The sequence below is a fragment of the Garra rufa genome, chromosome 20 (assembly GCF_049309525.1).
Source record: "Garra rufa chromosome 20, GarRuf1.0, whole genome shotgun sequence".
In the NCBI taxonomy this organism is placed as follows: Eukaryota; Metazoa; Chordata; class Actinopteri; order Cypriniformes; family Cyprinidae; genus Garra; species Garra rufa.
Genome location: NC_133380.1, coordinates 1,787,331 through 1,801,222, shown reverse-complemented (window position 1 = coordinate 1,801,222; position 13,892 = coordinate 1,787,331). Strand labels below are relative to the sequence as shown.

General features: G+C 31.7%; 1 protein-coding gene across 1 annotated transcript; it reads right to left on the bottom strand.

The window, feature by feature from the left end:
• Window positions 1-934: 934 nt before the first annotated feature.
• LOC141294215 (uncharacterized) lies at window positions 935-13,010 on the bottom strand. Its single transcript, XM_073826297.1, has 11 exons — window positions 12,960-13,010; window positions 12,851-12,877; window positions 11,060-11,365; window positions 9,614-9,901; window positions 8,374-8,646; window positions 4,283-4,582; window positions 2,751-2,852; window positions 2,639-2,663; window positions 2,468-2,549; window positions 2,222-2,281; window positions 935-1,464 (listed from the first exon to the last, which is right to left on the bottom strand). The coding sequence occupies exons 1-11, from the start codon at window positions 12,991-12,993 to the stop codon at window positions 1,408-1,410; spliced, it is 1,554 nt and encodes a 517-aa protein (XP_073682398.1). The 5' UTR covers window positions 12,994-13,010; the 3' UTR covers window positions 935-1,407.
• Window positions 13,011-13,892: the final 882 nt, after the last annotated feature.

Genomic DNA, 13,892 nt, shown 5'->3' with positions numbered 1-13,892 from the left:
TTTACCTTAACCCAGATGACAAAAAAATGTATTCTACAAATGTTCCCATTAAGTTATGACAACGTTATTTCTGTAACATCCAGTTTTTCAAATTATTTACTCCCTAAAAAAGTAACTAATTACATTACTTAGTTTCTTTTAATGGAAAGTAACGCGTTCTGTTACTTTTGCTTTATTTATTTTTTTTTATGTTTTTTTTTTTTACTTTAATCTGGGCAGGGCTTGCTTGTTTGTTTTTAATATAAAAAGTTCTATTTTTGTCAAATGTAAAAGCCTTTTCACACCAAAAGCCTCAGGTTTAGAGAAAAGTAAATTGACATCTGTACAGTAGACCTCAGAAGAAAAATGTCAACTCATCAGCAATAAAAAAAGAAAAACAAATGTTAGATTATCTTGAGTAATTTTTGCTTATTAGTATGGATGAATTGGATCATCGAAGGTCGGCAGCAAAGACATCAGTTAATAAAATGGGATTAAATACATAAAGGATATTTGTATTATTGAACATTTAATTATTGCAGGTTTGCATTGAGTTTCAGTGTTTTTATTCATTTTGAAGAACACTGTCTGTTTTTTTAGTGAGTGAGATGAATTAATGCATGTTCACATTTATTCTAGAACTTACTCACAATTTTCTCTCAACATGGGGACAGGAGAGCTTTTAATCAATAAATGGGGGAAGTACCTGGCGTTACTTATTTGAAAAAGTAACTCATATATTTTCATGTCAATTTAAAAGTTATGCGTTAATTTACTAGTTACTTGGAAAAAGTAATATTATTACGTAACTTGCATTAGTTGTAATGCGTTACCCCCAACACTGATCATTACAGATGGAATCACGAGCGTTTAATGTTTAATAATGAGTTGTTTATGATATTAAGACATTGTATTTGAACACAAATACACAAATCATCTGGTTTGTATCAAAACTTTTAATGAATCTTTAAAATAAGCATATCTGGCATAATATCAAAACATATTTTGTTTTTATTTGCAATTTTCCTTCTTCAAAACCACACACGCTCACTCACAAACACATTTACTTTTTTAAATTGCATAAGCTTCTATTGTTTACATATACAGCTACTTACAAATAGTGTAATCTAACAGACATTTTTGTCATTTACAAATGAGGACATCCACAAAATTGTCAGGTTTAGCTCACTTCTACGTACAAATTGGTCTCTAAAATACAGTAGAGGCTCACATGAATCTGACAGTAGACACATTGTTGGCTGTGTTTGCTTCTGATTGGTCACAGTCATGTCAACCCATGAGCGCTTGTCTATTGTTTCGGTTTGAATAAACCTTTGTCTGAGCAGAATAACACGCAACGGGTAAGTGAAGGGAGCCAAACGCTTTCGGTTTCAATGCATTTGATTAAACTCCCAGTAAACTCAGGGATTATTCGGAAACGGCGCCTTCATACAGGACACTTTCATCTACGGATTGGTCTTCATCCTGTCAAACAGAACAAAATGAAAGTTTTAATGTTTTGAAACACATTTAAAACATTTTGGAAACATCGAGAAACTTAAGTTTAGAAATAATAAATATCTCATCCCTCATTATTATTCTAAGGACGTTCCCATTAAGTTATGAAAACATTATTTCTGTGACATCCAGTTTTTTTAAACGTTTTACAAACATTCTTGGTCATGCGAACTTTAGTGAAAACATTAAGAGAATGTTACATTTTAACAGTTTGAAAACATTATGAGAATGTTACTTTCGATTGTTTCCTGAACGTTCTGAAACAAGTAGCAATTGTTCCAATTGTTACATGTTACTGTGAAAGATACATAAGTAACGTTTTGTGAACATTATCAAATACCAGATAACAGAAATATATTCTAAGAATGTTCCCATTAAGTTATGAAAACTCGTTTCTGTAACATCCAGTTTTTTTAAACATTTTACAAAAAAAATTTCTTGGTCATGCAAACTTTAGTTAAAACATAAACGGACTGTTACATTTTAACACTTTGAAAACATTACGAGAAAACAAGTTCTGAAACAAGTAGCAATTGTTCAAAGTGTTAAACTAACATTGAACTAAAACAAAAATGCTGTGAAAGATTTATAAGTAACATTTTTGTGCTAACGTTTTGAGAACATTTTTAAATCCCAGATAACAAAAAATGCATTTACAACTTAATTTCTACTTAGGTTATAAAAAAAAAATTATAATAAAATAAAATAAATAAATATTCCATACCTCAGCAGAGTCACTCATTCTGTCAGCTTGGACTGCGTCTTCTTCAAAACCCTCCAACATCTCAAAAAATAATTAAACACAAATGCTCTTTTACCAGCTGTAACCTATCTAGACAGTATTTTTGAAGCATGTTTCAAAGAGAAGAAATTATGCACATTTTGGCTAAATTTTGAGGTAGTGTTGCATATTCATTATTAAAATTCAGTTTATGAACTAAAAGAGATACAATGATAAATGCATCCTCACTAGATAATCTTCATCTTCATCTTCCTCATCTTCAGCTTCCTGTTTATCGGTGATTTCCATTTTACTGCGTTCCTCGATGAGTCTTAAATATAAAAAGGAGAAAATTAGCTCAATACATTTGATTTTATACTAGATTTATGAATTCGTAAATTAAATAAATGGAAAACTCACGGGTATTTTCTTGAGTATCTTCTCCCTGAGAACATTAGATATGTTTTACAGTGAAAACATTGATCAATTACACATAAAAAGTGATGCATATGCTGTAATGAGTGATACTTACGTAGAAACACTCCATAAATACAGCATGAAATCACAGCGACGTTCAGCAGGGCAAACGAGGTAAAAACAACGATCGCAACCAAAGGAGAGACGGTGTTTAGTACTGCAAAAATACAGACAGACAGACGGACAGAATTCAATTTTTATAGTTATTTTACATAAATATTTAAATTTTAAAACAATAATATAGTAATATTGTAAATTATAATTTATTATAAGTAATACATATTAAGTAAATGCATTGAAATTAGTTCTAAATTAATGTATAAATTAAATATTTTAAATCTGAATATACTAAATTTCTTAAAAAATTACATTCATATGGAGAAAGTGGCATCATCTGGATTTTGGGATAATTTCAAAAGTTGGCCTCTCAATCAATATTAATATAGTCCTTTTTTCATATATGCGACCCTGGACCACAAAACCAGTCTTAGTAGCAAGTATATTTGTAGCAGTAGCCAAAAATCTTTAAGATATTAAGTAAAGATCATGTTCCATGAATATATTTTGTAAATTTCATACCGTAAATATATTAAAACGTAATTTTTGATTAGTTATACGCATTGCTAAGAACTTAATTTCGACAACTTTAAAGGCAATTTTGCACCTTCAGATTCCAGTTTTTGAAAAAGTTGTATCTCGGCCAAATATTTCCCTATTCTAACAAACCATACATTTTCAGATGACACATAAATCTCAATTTCACAAAATTGACCATTATGACTGGTTTTTAGTGTTGGGGAAAGTTACTTTTAAAAGTAATGCATTACAATATTGAGTTACTCCCTATAAAAGTAACTAATTTCGTTACTTAGTTACTTTTTATGGAAAGTAATGCGTCACGTTAGTTTTGCATTACTTTTTAAATCTGGGCAGGGCTTGCTTGTTTGTTTTTAATATACAATTTTTTTACTTTTGTCAAATGTACAAGCCTTTTTACACCAAAAGCCTCAGGCTTAGAGAAAAGTAAATTGACGTCTGTACAGTAGACCGCAGAAGAAAAAAATTGTCAGCTCTTCAACAATAAAAAAAAAAGGAAAACAAATGTTAGATTATCTTGAGTAATTTTTGCTTATTAGCAGATCATCGAAGGTTGGGAGCAAAGACAACAGTTCATAAAATGGGATTAAATACATAAAGGATATTTGTATTATTTAACATTTAATTTTTGCAAGTTTGCATTGAATTTCAGTGTTTGTATCCATTTTGAAGAACACTGTTTCAGTTTTTTTAGTGAGTGAGATGAATTAATGCATGTTCACATTTATTCTAGAACTAAAGTAACATCTTAATCAATAAAGGATCAATAAAAAGTAATGCATTACTTGGCTAGTTACTTGGAAAAAGTAATATTATTACGTAACTTGTGTTACTTGTAATGCGTTACCCCCAACTCTGCTGGTTTTGTGGTCCAGGGTCACATATATAATGGAAAAAAATAACATTTAGTCACGAGAAAACAACTAAGACTCATAAAATTCCCCTTTCTAAAGGGATTTAGTGTAGTGTTTTTGTGTCAAGTTTCAGTACCCTCTTTACTGATCAACATCTTTGTGCTGCGGATGCTGGTGCTGTTGTCAAATCTGTCTGAAGCTTGGCAGTGGTAGACTCCAGCGCTGTCTCGGCCTACAGCCAAAGACAGAACGGATTCGTCTGACCAGGCCACTGCGTAAAAACCTCCTCGGCCCACCAGCCTGCTGTTGTTGAGGAACCAGCTGTAATGTGGAAACGTTCCCCGCTCCACCTTACAGCGCAGCACTAAGCCGACCACCTGGAAGTCCAGACCCACATGTGTGAAGGGTGTCATCGTTACAGCGCCTCCTACAGACTCTGCCCATCAGACATCATGTGTTAGATGTTATTTCAGTTACAACAAAACAGTACATTTATAAGGCAAGACACCACAGGTAAATAGGGTAAAAATTTAACTACTAAATTTCACCATACTTCCTACAGTTGATTGATTTTTGTATTGCAAGTTTATAGAAATGTTAAAACTAAAATTATATAAATAAATGTGCAGTAATTTTTGATTTTGCAAAATTTCCATACAAATGCACTAATTTGCATACATTTCTAGAAAATAAATATGAACACTGGATCAAGCCAGGTTTAAAATTCTGGTTTGATTTTGTTGACACATTAGAGTGAAAGGTTTATACTGAGGGGATTTTGGATTTCTCTTTTTATCACTGCATAAATCAGAAAATACTGTAAAACATAGAGAAAAATACATTTTTACAATGTTTATATGAATAAAATGTTGTATAAATCAGTGTGAATGATATATGAACAAACCCTTCAGTAAACATCTTCAGAATATAGCCAGGAATAAAACTGCTAAGTTTGGTGTTTGTAAGTGCTGCGGAAGTGGAGAAAAAACTTTTTAAAGATGTCGATTGGAATTAAAACCTATGGAAGCAAATAGATAATGCGCCATAAAATAAACACTTAAATGTGTATTTTGGATTTTTGCTTAGTATTAATATGATAGAAGACAAGTTATGGAGGCAAAAAATCTGAAAATACTGTAAAACATAAATTTTCACCATGTTTTTAAGAATAAAATGTTGTATAAATCAGTGTGAATGATATATGAACAAACCCCTCTGTAAAAATCTTCAGATTATAGCCAGGAACAAAACTGCTAAATTTGGTGTTTGTAAGTGCTGCTGAAGTGGAGAAACAATTGTTTTAAGAAAATGATTTTAAGCGACTTTTAAGATGCATTGTAATTAAAATCTACAGACACAAATAGACATAGTGTAATGAAATAAACACTTAAATTTGTATTTTGAAAGTTTTCTTTCCATTAAAAATGATAGAAGACAAGTTATGGTAGCAAAATATCACTCGATAAATCAGAAAATACTGTGAAACATAAATTTTCACCATGTTTTTAAGAATAAAATGTTGTATAAATCAGTGTAAATAATATATTCACAAACCCTTCAGTAATATCCTTCAGATTATAGACAGAAATAAAACTGCTAAGTTTGGTGTATGTAAGTGCTGCTGAAGTGGAGGAAAAACTTTTTAAAGATGTGGATTGGAATTGAAATCTATAGATGCAAATAGATAAAGTGCAATTACATAAACACTTAAATGTGTATTTTGGATGTTTTCTTTCCATTAATATGATAGAAAACAAGTTATAGAGGCAATACATTACTCCATAAATCAGAAAATACTGTAAAATATACATTTTCACAAGTTTTAAAAATAAAATGTTGTATAAATCAGTGTGAATGATATATGAACAAACCCCTCAGTAAAATCCTTCATAAAATAGAGAAGAATAAAACTGCTAAGTTTGGTGTTTGTAAGTGCTACGGAAGTGGATGAAAAACTTTTTAAAGATGTGGATTGGAATTTAAATCTATAGATGCAAATAGATAAAGTGCAATCACATAAACACTTAAATGTGTATTTCGGATGTTTTCTTTCCATTAATATGACAGAAAAAATTATGGAAGCAATATATTACCCCATAAATCTGAAAATACTGTAAAACATAACTTTTCGCCATGGTTTTAGGAATAAAATATGTTGTATAAATCAGTGTAAATTATATATTCACAAACCCTTCAGTAATATCCTTCAGATTATAGACAGGAATAAAACTGCTAAGTTTGGTGTTTGCAAGTGCTGCTGAAGTGGAGGAAAAACTTTTTAAAGATGTGGATTGGAATTGAAATCTATAGATGCAAATAGATAAAGTGCAATTACATAAACACTTAAATGTGTATTTTGGATGTTTTCCTTCCATTAATATGATAGAAAACAAGTTATAGAGGCAATACATTACTCCATAAATCAGAAAATACTGTAAAATATACATTTTCACAAGTTTTAAAAATAAAATATTGTATAAATCAGTGTGAATGATATATGAACAAACCCCTCAGTAAAATCCTTCATAAAATAGAGAAGAATAAAACTGCTAAGTTTGGTGTTTGTAAGTGCTACGGAAGTGGAGGAAAAACTTTTTAAAGATGTGGATTGGAATTTAAATCTATAGATGCAAATAGATAAATTGCAATCACATAAACACTTAAATGTGTATTTTGGAGGTTTTCTTTCCATTAATATGATAGAAGACAAGTTATGGAGGCAAAAAATCTGAAAATACTGTAAAACATAAATTTTCACCATGTTTTTAAGAATAAAATGTTGTATAAATCAGTGTGAATGATATATGAACAAACCCCTCTGTAAAAATCTTCAGATTATAGCCAGGAATAAAACTGCTAAGTTTGGTGTATGTAAGTGCTGCGGAACTGGAGAAACAATTGTTTTAAGAAAATTATTTTAAGCGACTTTTAAGATGCATTGTAATTAAAATCTACAGACACAAATAGACAAAGTGTAATGAAATAAACACTTAAATTTGTATTTTGAATGTTTTCTTTCCATTAAAAATGATAGAAGACAAGTTATGGTAGCAAAATATCACTCGATAAATCAGAAAATACTGTGAAACATAAATTTTCACCATGTTTTTAAGAATAAAATGTTGTATAAATCAGTGTAAATAATATATTCACAAACCCTTCAGTAATATCCTTCAGATTATAGACAGAAATAAAACTGCTAAGTTTGGTGTATGTAAGTGCTGCTGAAGTGGAGGAAAAACTTTTTAAAGATGTGGATTGGAATTTAAATCTATAGATGCAAATAAAAAAATTGCAATTACATAAACACTTAAATGTGGATTTTGGATGTTTTCTTTCCATTAATATGATAGAAAACAAGTTATAGAGGCAATACATTACTCCATAAATCAGAAAATACTGTAAAATATACATTTTCACAAGTTTTAAAAATAAAATGTTGTATAAATCAGTGTGAATGATATATGAACAAACCCCTCAGTAAAATCCTTCATAAAATAGAGAAGAATAAAACTGCTAAGTTTGGTGTTTGTAAGTGCTACGGAAGTGGAGGAAAAACTTTTTAAAGATGTGGATTGGAATTGAAATCTATAGACGCAAATAGATAAAGTGCAATCACATAAACACTAAAATGTGTATTTCGAATGTTTTCTTTCCATTAATATGACAGAAAAAATTATGGAAGCAATATATTACCCCATAAATCTGAAAATACTGTAAAACATAACTTTTCATCATGGTTTTAGGAATAAAATATGTTGTATAGATCAGTGTGAATGATATATGAACAAACCCCTCAGTAAAATCCTTCAGAAAATAGAGAAGAAAAAAACTGCTAAGTTTGGTGTTTGTAAGTGCTGCTGAAGTAGAGGAAAATCTTTTTAAAGATGTGGATTGGAACTGAAATCTAAAAGCAAATAGATAAAAGTGCAATAAAATAAACAATTAAATGTATTTAGGATGTTTTGTTTTCATTAATATGATAGAAGACAAGTTATGGAGGCAAAATATCACTCCATAAATCAGAAAATACTGTCAACATTTAGAATAAAATCAAATTTTAGGAATAAATATTGTATAAAAGCAAGTGAATGAGAGAAGAACAAACCCCTCAGTTTAAACCTTAAGAAAATAGATATGAATAAAACCTATGTTTTGCCTGTAGTGTCTTGCCTTAAATGTATTTCTGTAAAGCAAATCATTTATTTGGTTCATTGAGCTACTTACCCACGATCAAGCTGACCGATTCACTCAGAACCCAGTTCCCCTCGTTGCTGGCGTTACATCTCATTTGCCCCATGTAGCGGTTCAGCTCGATGGGCACGTTAAAGAACACACTGGTTCTGTCAGTCGTTTCAGTGATCATGAGATCTGTGTAGTTCAACAAGCTGAAGGTATTGAGCGGCGTTCCCTTCTTAGACTGACACGTGATGACGGCTTTATAACCTCCATCATCAAGCTTCACAACTTCAATGGAGATTTCAGGCTTTGACACATATTCTAGAAAAACAAATAAATTAATACTTTTATTGATCAAGGATGCAGTAAAGACATTTATAATGTTACAAAAGATTTATATTTCAATTAAATGCTGTTCTTTTGAACTCAGAGATCCTGAAAAATAAACACAGTTTACACAAAAAGTATTGTGCAGCACAACTGTTTTCAACATTGATAAAAAACAGAAATGTTTCTTAACCCTTTGGGCCTTTTCGGTCAAAAAAAATTATGTTTCGAAATTTTAAAAATCGTAGCTTCATCGGAACGAGGTGACACTTGGTGACTTTTGTTGCATTAGCTATGTGAGCACACAAAAAAATCACTGACATGATTCGGATATGTTAAAGGGTCAAAAAAAAAGTCACACAAAAATGACCGACATAGGAAATAATTAGAAAATACGAAAAACTGCAATAATTTACAGAATCTTTTGGTGGTACAAGCTACAAATCAGCCACTGTGCTGAGAAAAGTGTTTAGCAATCAAGCAATTTTAATGTGAAATGTTGCATTTATTGAAAAAAAATAATAAATAGTTCATTAAAATTGTATAAATATTGCATAGTATCATAAAAACTCCTCAAAATTCAAAATAACAATCACAATATATTATTTAACAAAAATGTATTTAATTAATTTCCCTAAAGAAAAAATAAAGGTTAATTTTTAAGGCTTTGGTCACCAAGTGTGACTTCTAAACGAAGAGGCCCAGAGGGTTAAAGAGCAAATCAGCATATTAGAATGATTTCTGAAGGATCATGTGACATTGAAGACTGGAGGAATGATGCTGAAAATTCAGCTTTGATCACAAAAGTAAATTGTGTTTAACAGATGTTCACATAAAAATCTGCTGTTGTATAATATTTCACATTTTTACAATATTTTAAATCAATTAAATGCAGCCTGCTGTAATACTATTAATGATTATGACTCTATTAGAGGCATTATATTGTATGACCTAATCGTACCCTTGACATCCACAGTCAGGATATCACTGCTGGAGTTGAAGATCATTGTGTCATTGAATTGGTTTGATCCCACACAGATGTATTTGCCAGTATTTTTTGCAGAAACCCTGTGGATGATCAGAGTGTTGTCACTGCTGTCGTACGGCATCTGAACTGGTGCGTCATTCCAGAACCAATCATAGGAGACGTACGTTCCTTTGGTTTTGTTGCACTGGAGGGTCAAAGTTTGTCCTTCCCATATGTTCTTATTGGAAGGATGTGAAATGATCCTCACTCCCTCCACTGGAACTGCAAAACACAGACAGCAGAAACACTGCAAAGATCAGATCAGTTCACAAAATTATCTAAATATTAGTCTTAACTCCATATCTCCAATAATGTTTGCTAGTAAAATAAGACGATTGAGAGATGAACAAACATACGTTTAACAAATAAAATGTTTTATTTACGGCATAAATGCTTGGAAATAATATTTTGTATTTTAAGTCATTCATTATTTGTAGCATGCAAGTCTCAGCCTATAAATTCTGTCAATTTTATGATAAAATACAAACAATAAATGTGTTTTTAAACTCGTTAATTTGTAGTTGAGATAACTATATTAGCCTCAGGTCAAGCGTCATGTGAATCAATGATCTTTTCCTTTTTAATATTTGCAGCACGAAATAAACATGAAATAATATTTAAATGCATTTAAAAAAAATATAAACAGGATGTCTCATGAAATCGATCGATCAGAGTTTTAAAAAAGTCAATAAAACACCTTGAGAAGTCATATAATAACAGAAAAGCCCACAAGCCAATGACTTTGCCAACATTGTTTTATTTTTCTCATAAATCAGCTTCTTTTATTGCTGTTTTTCATGTTAAATGTGAAATTTTCACATTAACTTTATGTAATATAACATGATTGTATTACATGAATCATTTCATTTTAAAGTAGTAATTTAAAGCATTCTGTAGATATATTTATCATGTTTGCGAGGCAAATATTCGAGCTTCAGATCATTTTTGTGAAGCGCTCCTCCTCAAGACAGAGAAAGTAGAAAGTGCATGTCTGTTTTCTTTAGCTATTTTACAAAAGTACAAGGTTTTGTTGATATTGTGAGTGCACACAATAAAAGCAGACTTTTTGCAGTCCCGAATGATGTATTACTCTTACCTTTATGAGTAAAAATGATGCCGTATTTTAGGTTTTCACTGTTATAAAGAAAAAAATGCAAGTGACTGGTGCTTCCATGTCCTGCAGAGCACGCTTTAGCTTTCATTCTCCGCACAAACGATTGGATATGCATCTAACAGCGCACATTTATCCAGGTTAAATCTTTAAATTAATATTGTGAAATGCATCATGTTTTATGTCTATGGATTTTATTTTATGCAAGTCGTGTTGATTTGAGAAGGCTAAATTGATCAAACATGCTCGACTCAACAAAAGCCACTCACCAATGACTCTGAAGTCCCAGCCTTCACTGAATGAGCTCTCAATATCTGTGTCATTGTGTCCACTGGCCTTGCAGATGAGTCGACCCTCATGTTGAGTGCTGATTTTCAGAGGAAAAGTGGCCATTTGTCCAGACAGGGAGCTGAGAGTCCCAATCACCTTACCCGGGTTCATCTCGACATACAGCTCATATTCGACAGATAAATTCAACGGCTTCCCTGGAATCTCACAATAAAAATCCACAAATGAACCGTCTAATGCAGCAGACGGACCAAACAGAACCGGTTCATCAAGCTTTTCCAGAGCACCTGCAACAGAAAATGTGTTTAACACAGATCCAGCTGCTCTACATGTATCTGGACACTAAAGTCACACTTACTTAAAAATGTCAGAATGTCATTGCATTACACAACAAAATATCAAAGCAAGCAAACACACTTTTCATGCAGTGTAAAAAATGACAGTGAATTTAACGGTAAAAAAACTGTAAAAATGCTATGGTCAAAACCTGTGAAATGGTTAACGGTAAGTTCCCCTTCTATATACGGTGAAAAACTGTGTTGGACATTGCATTTAATTTTAATTTAATTTTTGGAAGTGAAAAAGAACGTAAAATTTACAGTGAATAACCGTAAATTGACTTTACCAGAATTCCCTGTATTTCATTTTTTTATTTGATGTTTTTTTGTTGAAATAACTTCTTCATCTTAGTCTTGGCAGTTTTGTACATTAGGGATGTATGTTACATCTAATGTTGTTAAATTAATGTTTTTTGCATTATTTCAGTTTTATGTGTGTTACCATGATGGTGTTTAGTGTTTGTGTGAATGACACTGTGCACCTTCTATATATGTCATTATTTAAAACCTCCGTGCAATGGGCTTTTTTTTTTTCAACAGTGTTGGGGAATGTTAATTTTAAAAGTAATGCATTACAATATTGAGTTACTCCCTAAAAGGTAAGTAATTACGTTACTAAGTTGCTTTTTTTGGAAAGTAATGCGTTACGTTACTTTTGTGTTACTCTTTAAATCTGGGCAGGGCTTGCTTGTTTGTTTTTAATATAAAAAGTTCTATTTTTGTCAAATGTAAAAGCCTTTTCACACCAAAAGCCTCAGGTTTAGAGAAAAGTAAATTGACGTCTGTACAGTAGACCACAGAAGAACAAATGTCAACTCTTCAGCAATAAAAAAAAAGAAAAACAAATGTTAGATTATCTTGAGTAATTTTTGCTTATTAGTATGGATGAATTGGATCATCGAAGGTCGGCAGCAAAGACGTCGGTTAATAAAATAGGATTAAATACATAAAGGATATTTGTAATATTTAACATTTAATTATTGCAGGTTTGCGTTGAGTTTCAGTGTTTGTATCCATTTTGAAGAACACTGTATCTGTTTTTTTAGTGAGTGAGATGAATTAATGCATGTTCACATTTATTCTAGAACTAAAGGAACATCTTAATCACGATTTCTCTCAACATGAAGACAGAAGAGCTTTCAATCGATAAATGAGGGGAAAAAGTAACTGGTGTTACCCATTTGAAAAAGTAACTCAGATAATTTCTTGTCAATTAAAAAGTAATACGATACTTTACTAGTTACTTGGAAAAAAGTAATATTATTAAGTAACTTGCGTTACTTGTAATGCGTTACCCCCAACACTGGACAGATGATACATGCGTTCAAGATATAGATTTTTATTAGTTCATGCAAACCCTGGGAATCAAAACCCAAGACCTCAGCACTTTTTGAAGGTAATACCCTAGATAAACATTGAAAGAAAGTCCCTTACCTTTCCTTGGAAAAAACACTGAAATACCTGCTGGAAAAAAAAAATGCATATGAAAACAGACATCACATCATATAAAATCATCCATCAGAAATGCAAACGTTTCCTCCACCTATGAGAATCAGTGTAAGGTGTATTGAGTCCATCCTAACTGAAGAAGATGAGCACAATATCCAGATCGAAGAACCAGAGAAATGACTTTATTATTAATGAACAACTTCCATAGACACAGTGAAGGACAGAGCTGATGGGACCCACCCTAAACAGTCCATGTGTTGAGGACAGATAGGGCAGATGGCAACGCAAACGTCACGGACAACTTCAATAATTACCAATACTGCAGTAATGCAATCTATTTACAACATTATAATATTGTTGCACCAAAATGCTGCCTGAACACGCGTTTCTTCTTTGATGTCTGCTATAAAATCTGTCGTACCAAGCGTGTAGAATTTAGTAGGGACGCTCGGGACATGTCCCTACCAATATACAGTGACTAATAAATTGTACCTAGCAATAATTTTAATCAAACAATTACAGTTCAACTTTATGATGTTCTGCTGTTTTGTGTTCATCTGCTTCTTCCATTTGCTCTTTTTCCATTGACTATTACTCTATATAGACTAATACAATCACATACTACAACCTTTTCTGACTTTATTACAATATATGTATACATATACTTATAAATGTAAAAAATGCAAGATTAAATTCAATGGCATGAGATGACTGGAAGCTGATTTCCTATTGAACTGTCAGCAACTGAACTGCAGCTCAAACTATTTCAAATCTAGTGAATTAAGCTACAAACTCCATCATGATGCACAATGTTTCCATCTAACATGTATTTTGAGCTGCAGCTCGTCATATTAATGGAGTGTTAGCAGTAACTAGTTAGCAATAAACCGCTTACCTCACCTCAATATATTCCTAGATTTGTTGGATGTTATCCTTGGGATGTGATTTGTAAACATACTTTTTTCGCTGTTTTAAGTTCAAGCTAAGCCAGTAGTAGAGCCGACAGTGTCGTGTAAACATGGCGAAG

Excerpts from the sequence above, each read along its gene's own strand:
- LOC141294215 (XM_073826297.1), bottom strand. The coding sequence starts at position 12,993 with ATGGACTCAATACACCTTACACTGATTCTCATAG. Across the intron at positions 12,878-12,959 it reads CCTTACACTGATTCTCATAG|GTATTTCAGTGTTTTTTCCA; the intron begins GTGGAGGAAACG and ends TTTTTCCAGCAG. Across the intron at positions 2,282-2,467 it reads ATGAAGATGAAGATTATCTA|ATGTTGGAGGGTTTTGAAGA; the intron begins GTGAGGATGCAT and ends TTATTTTTTGAG.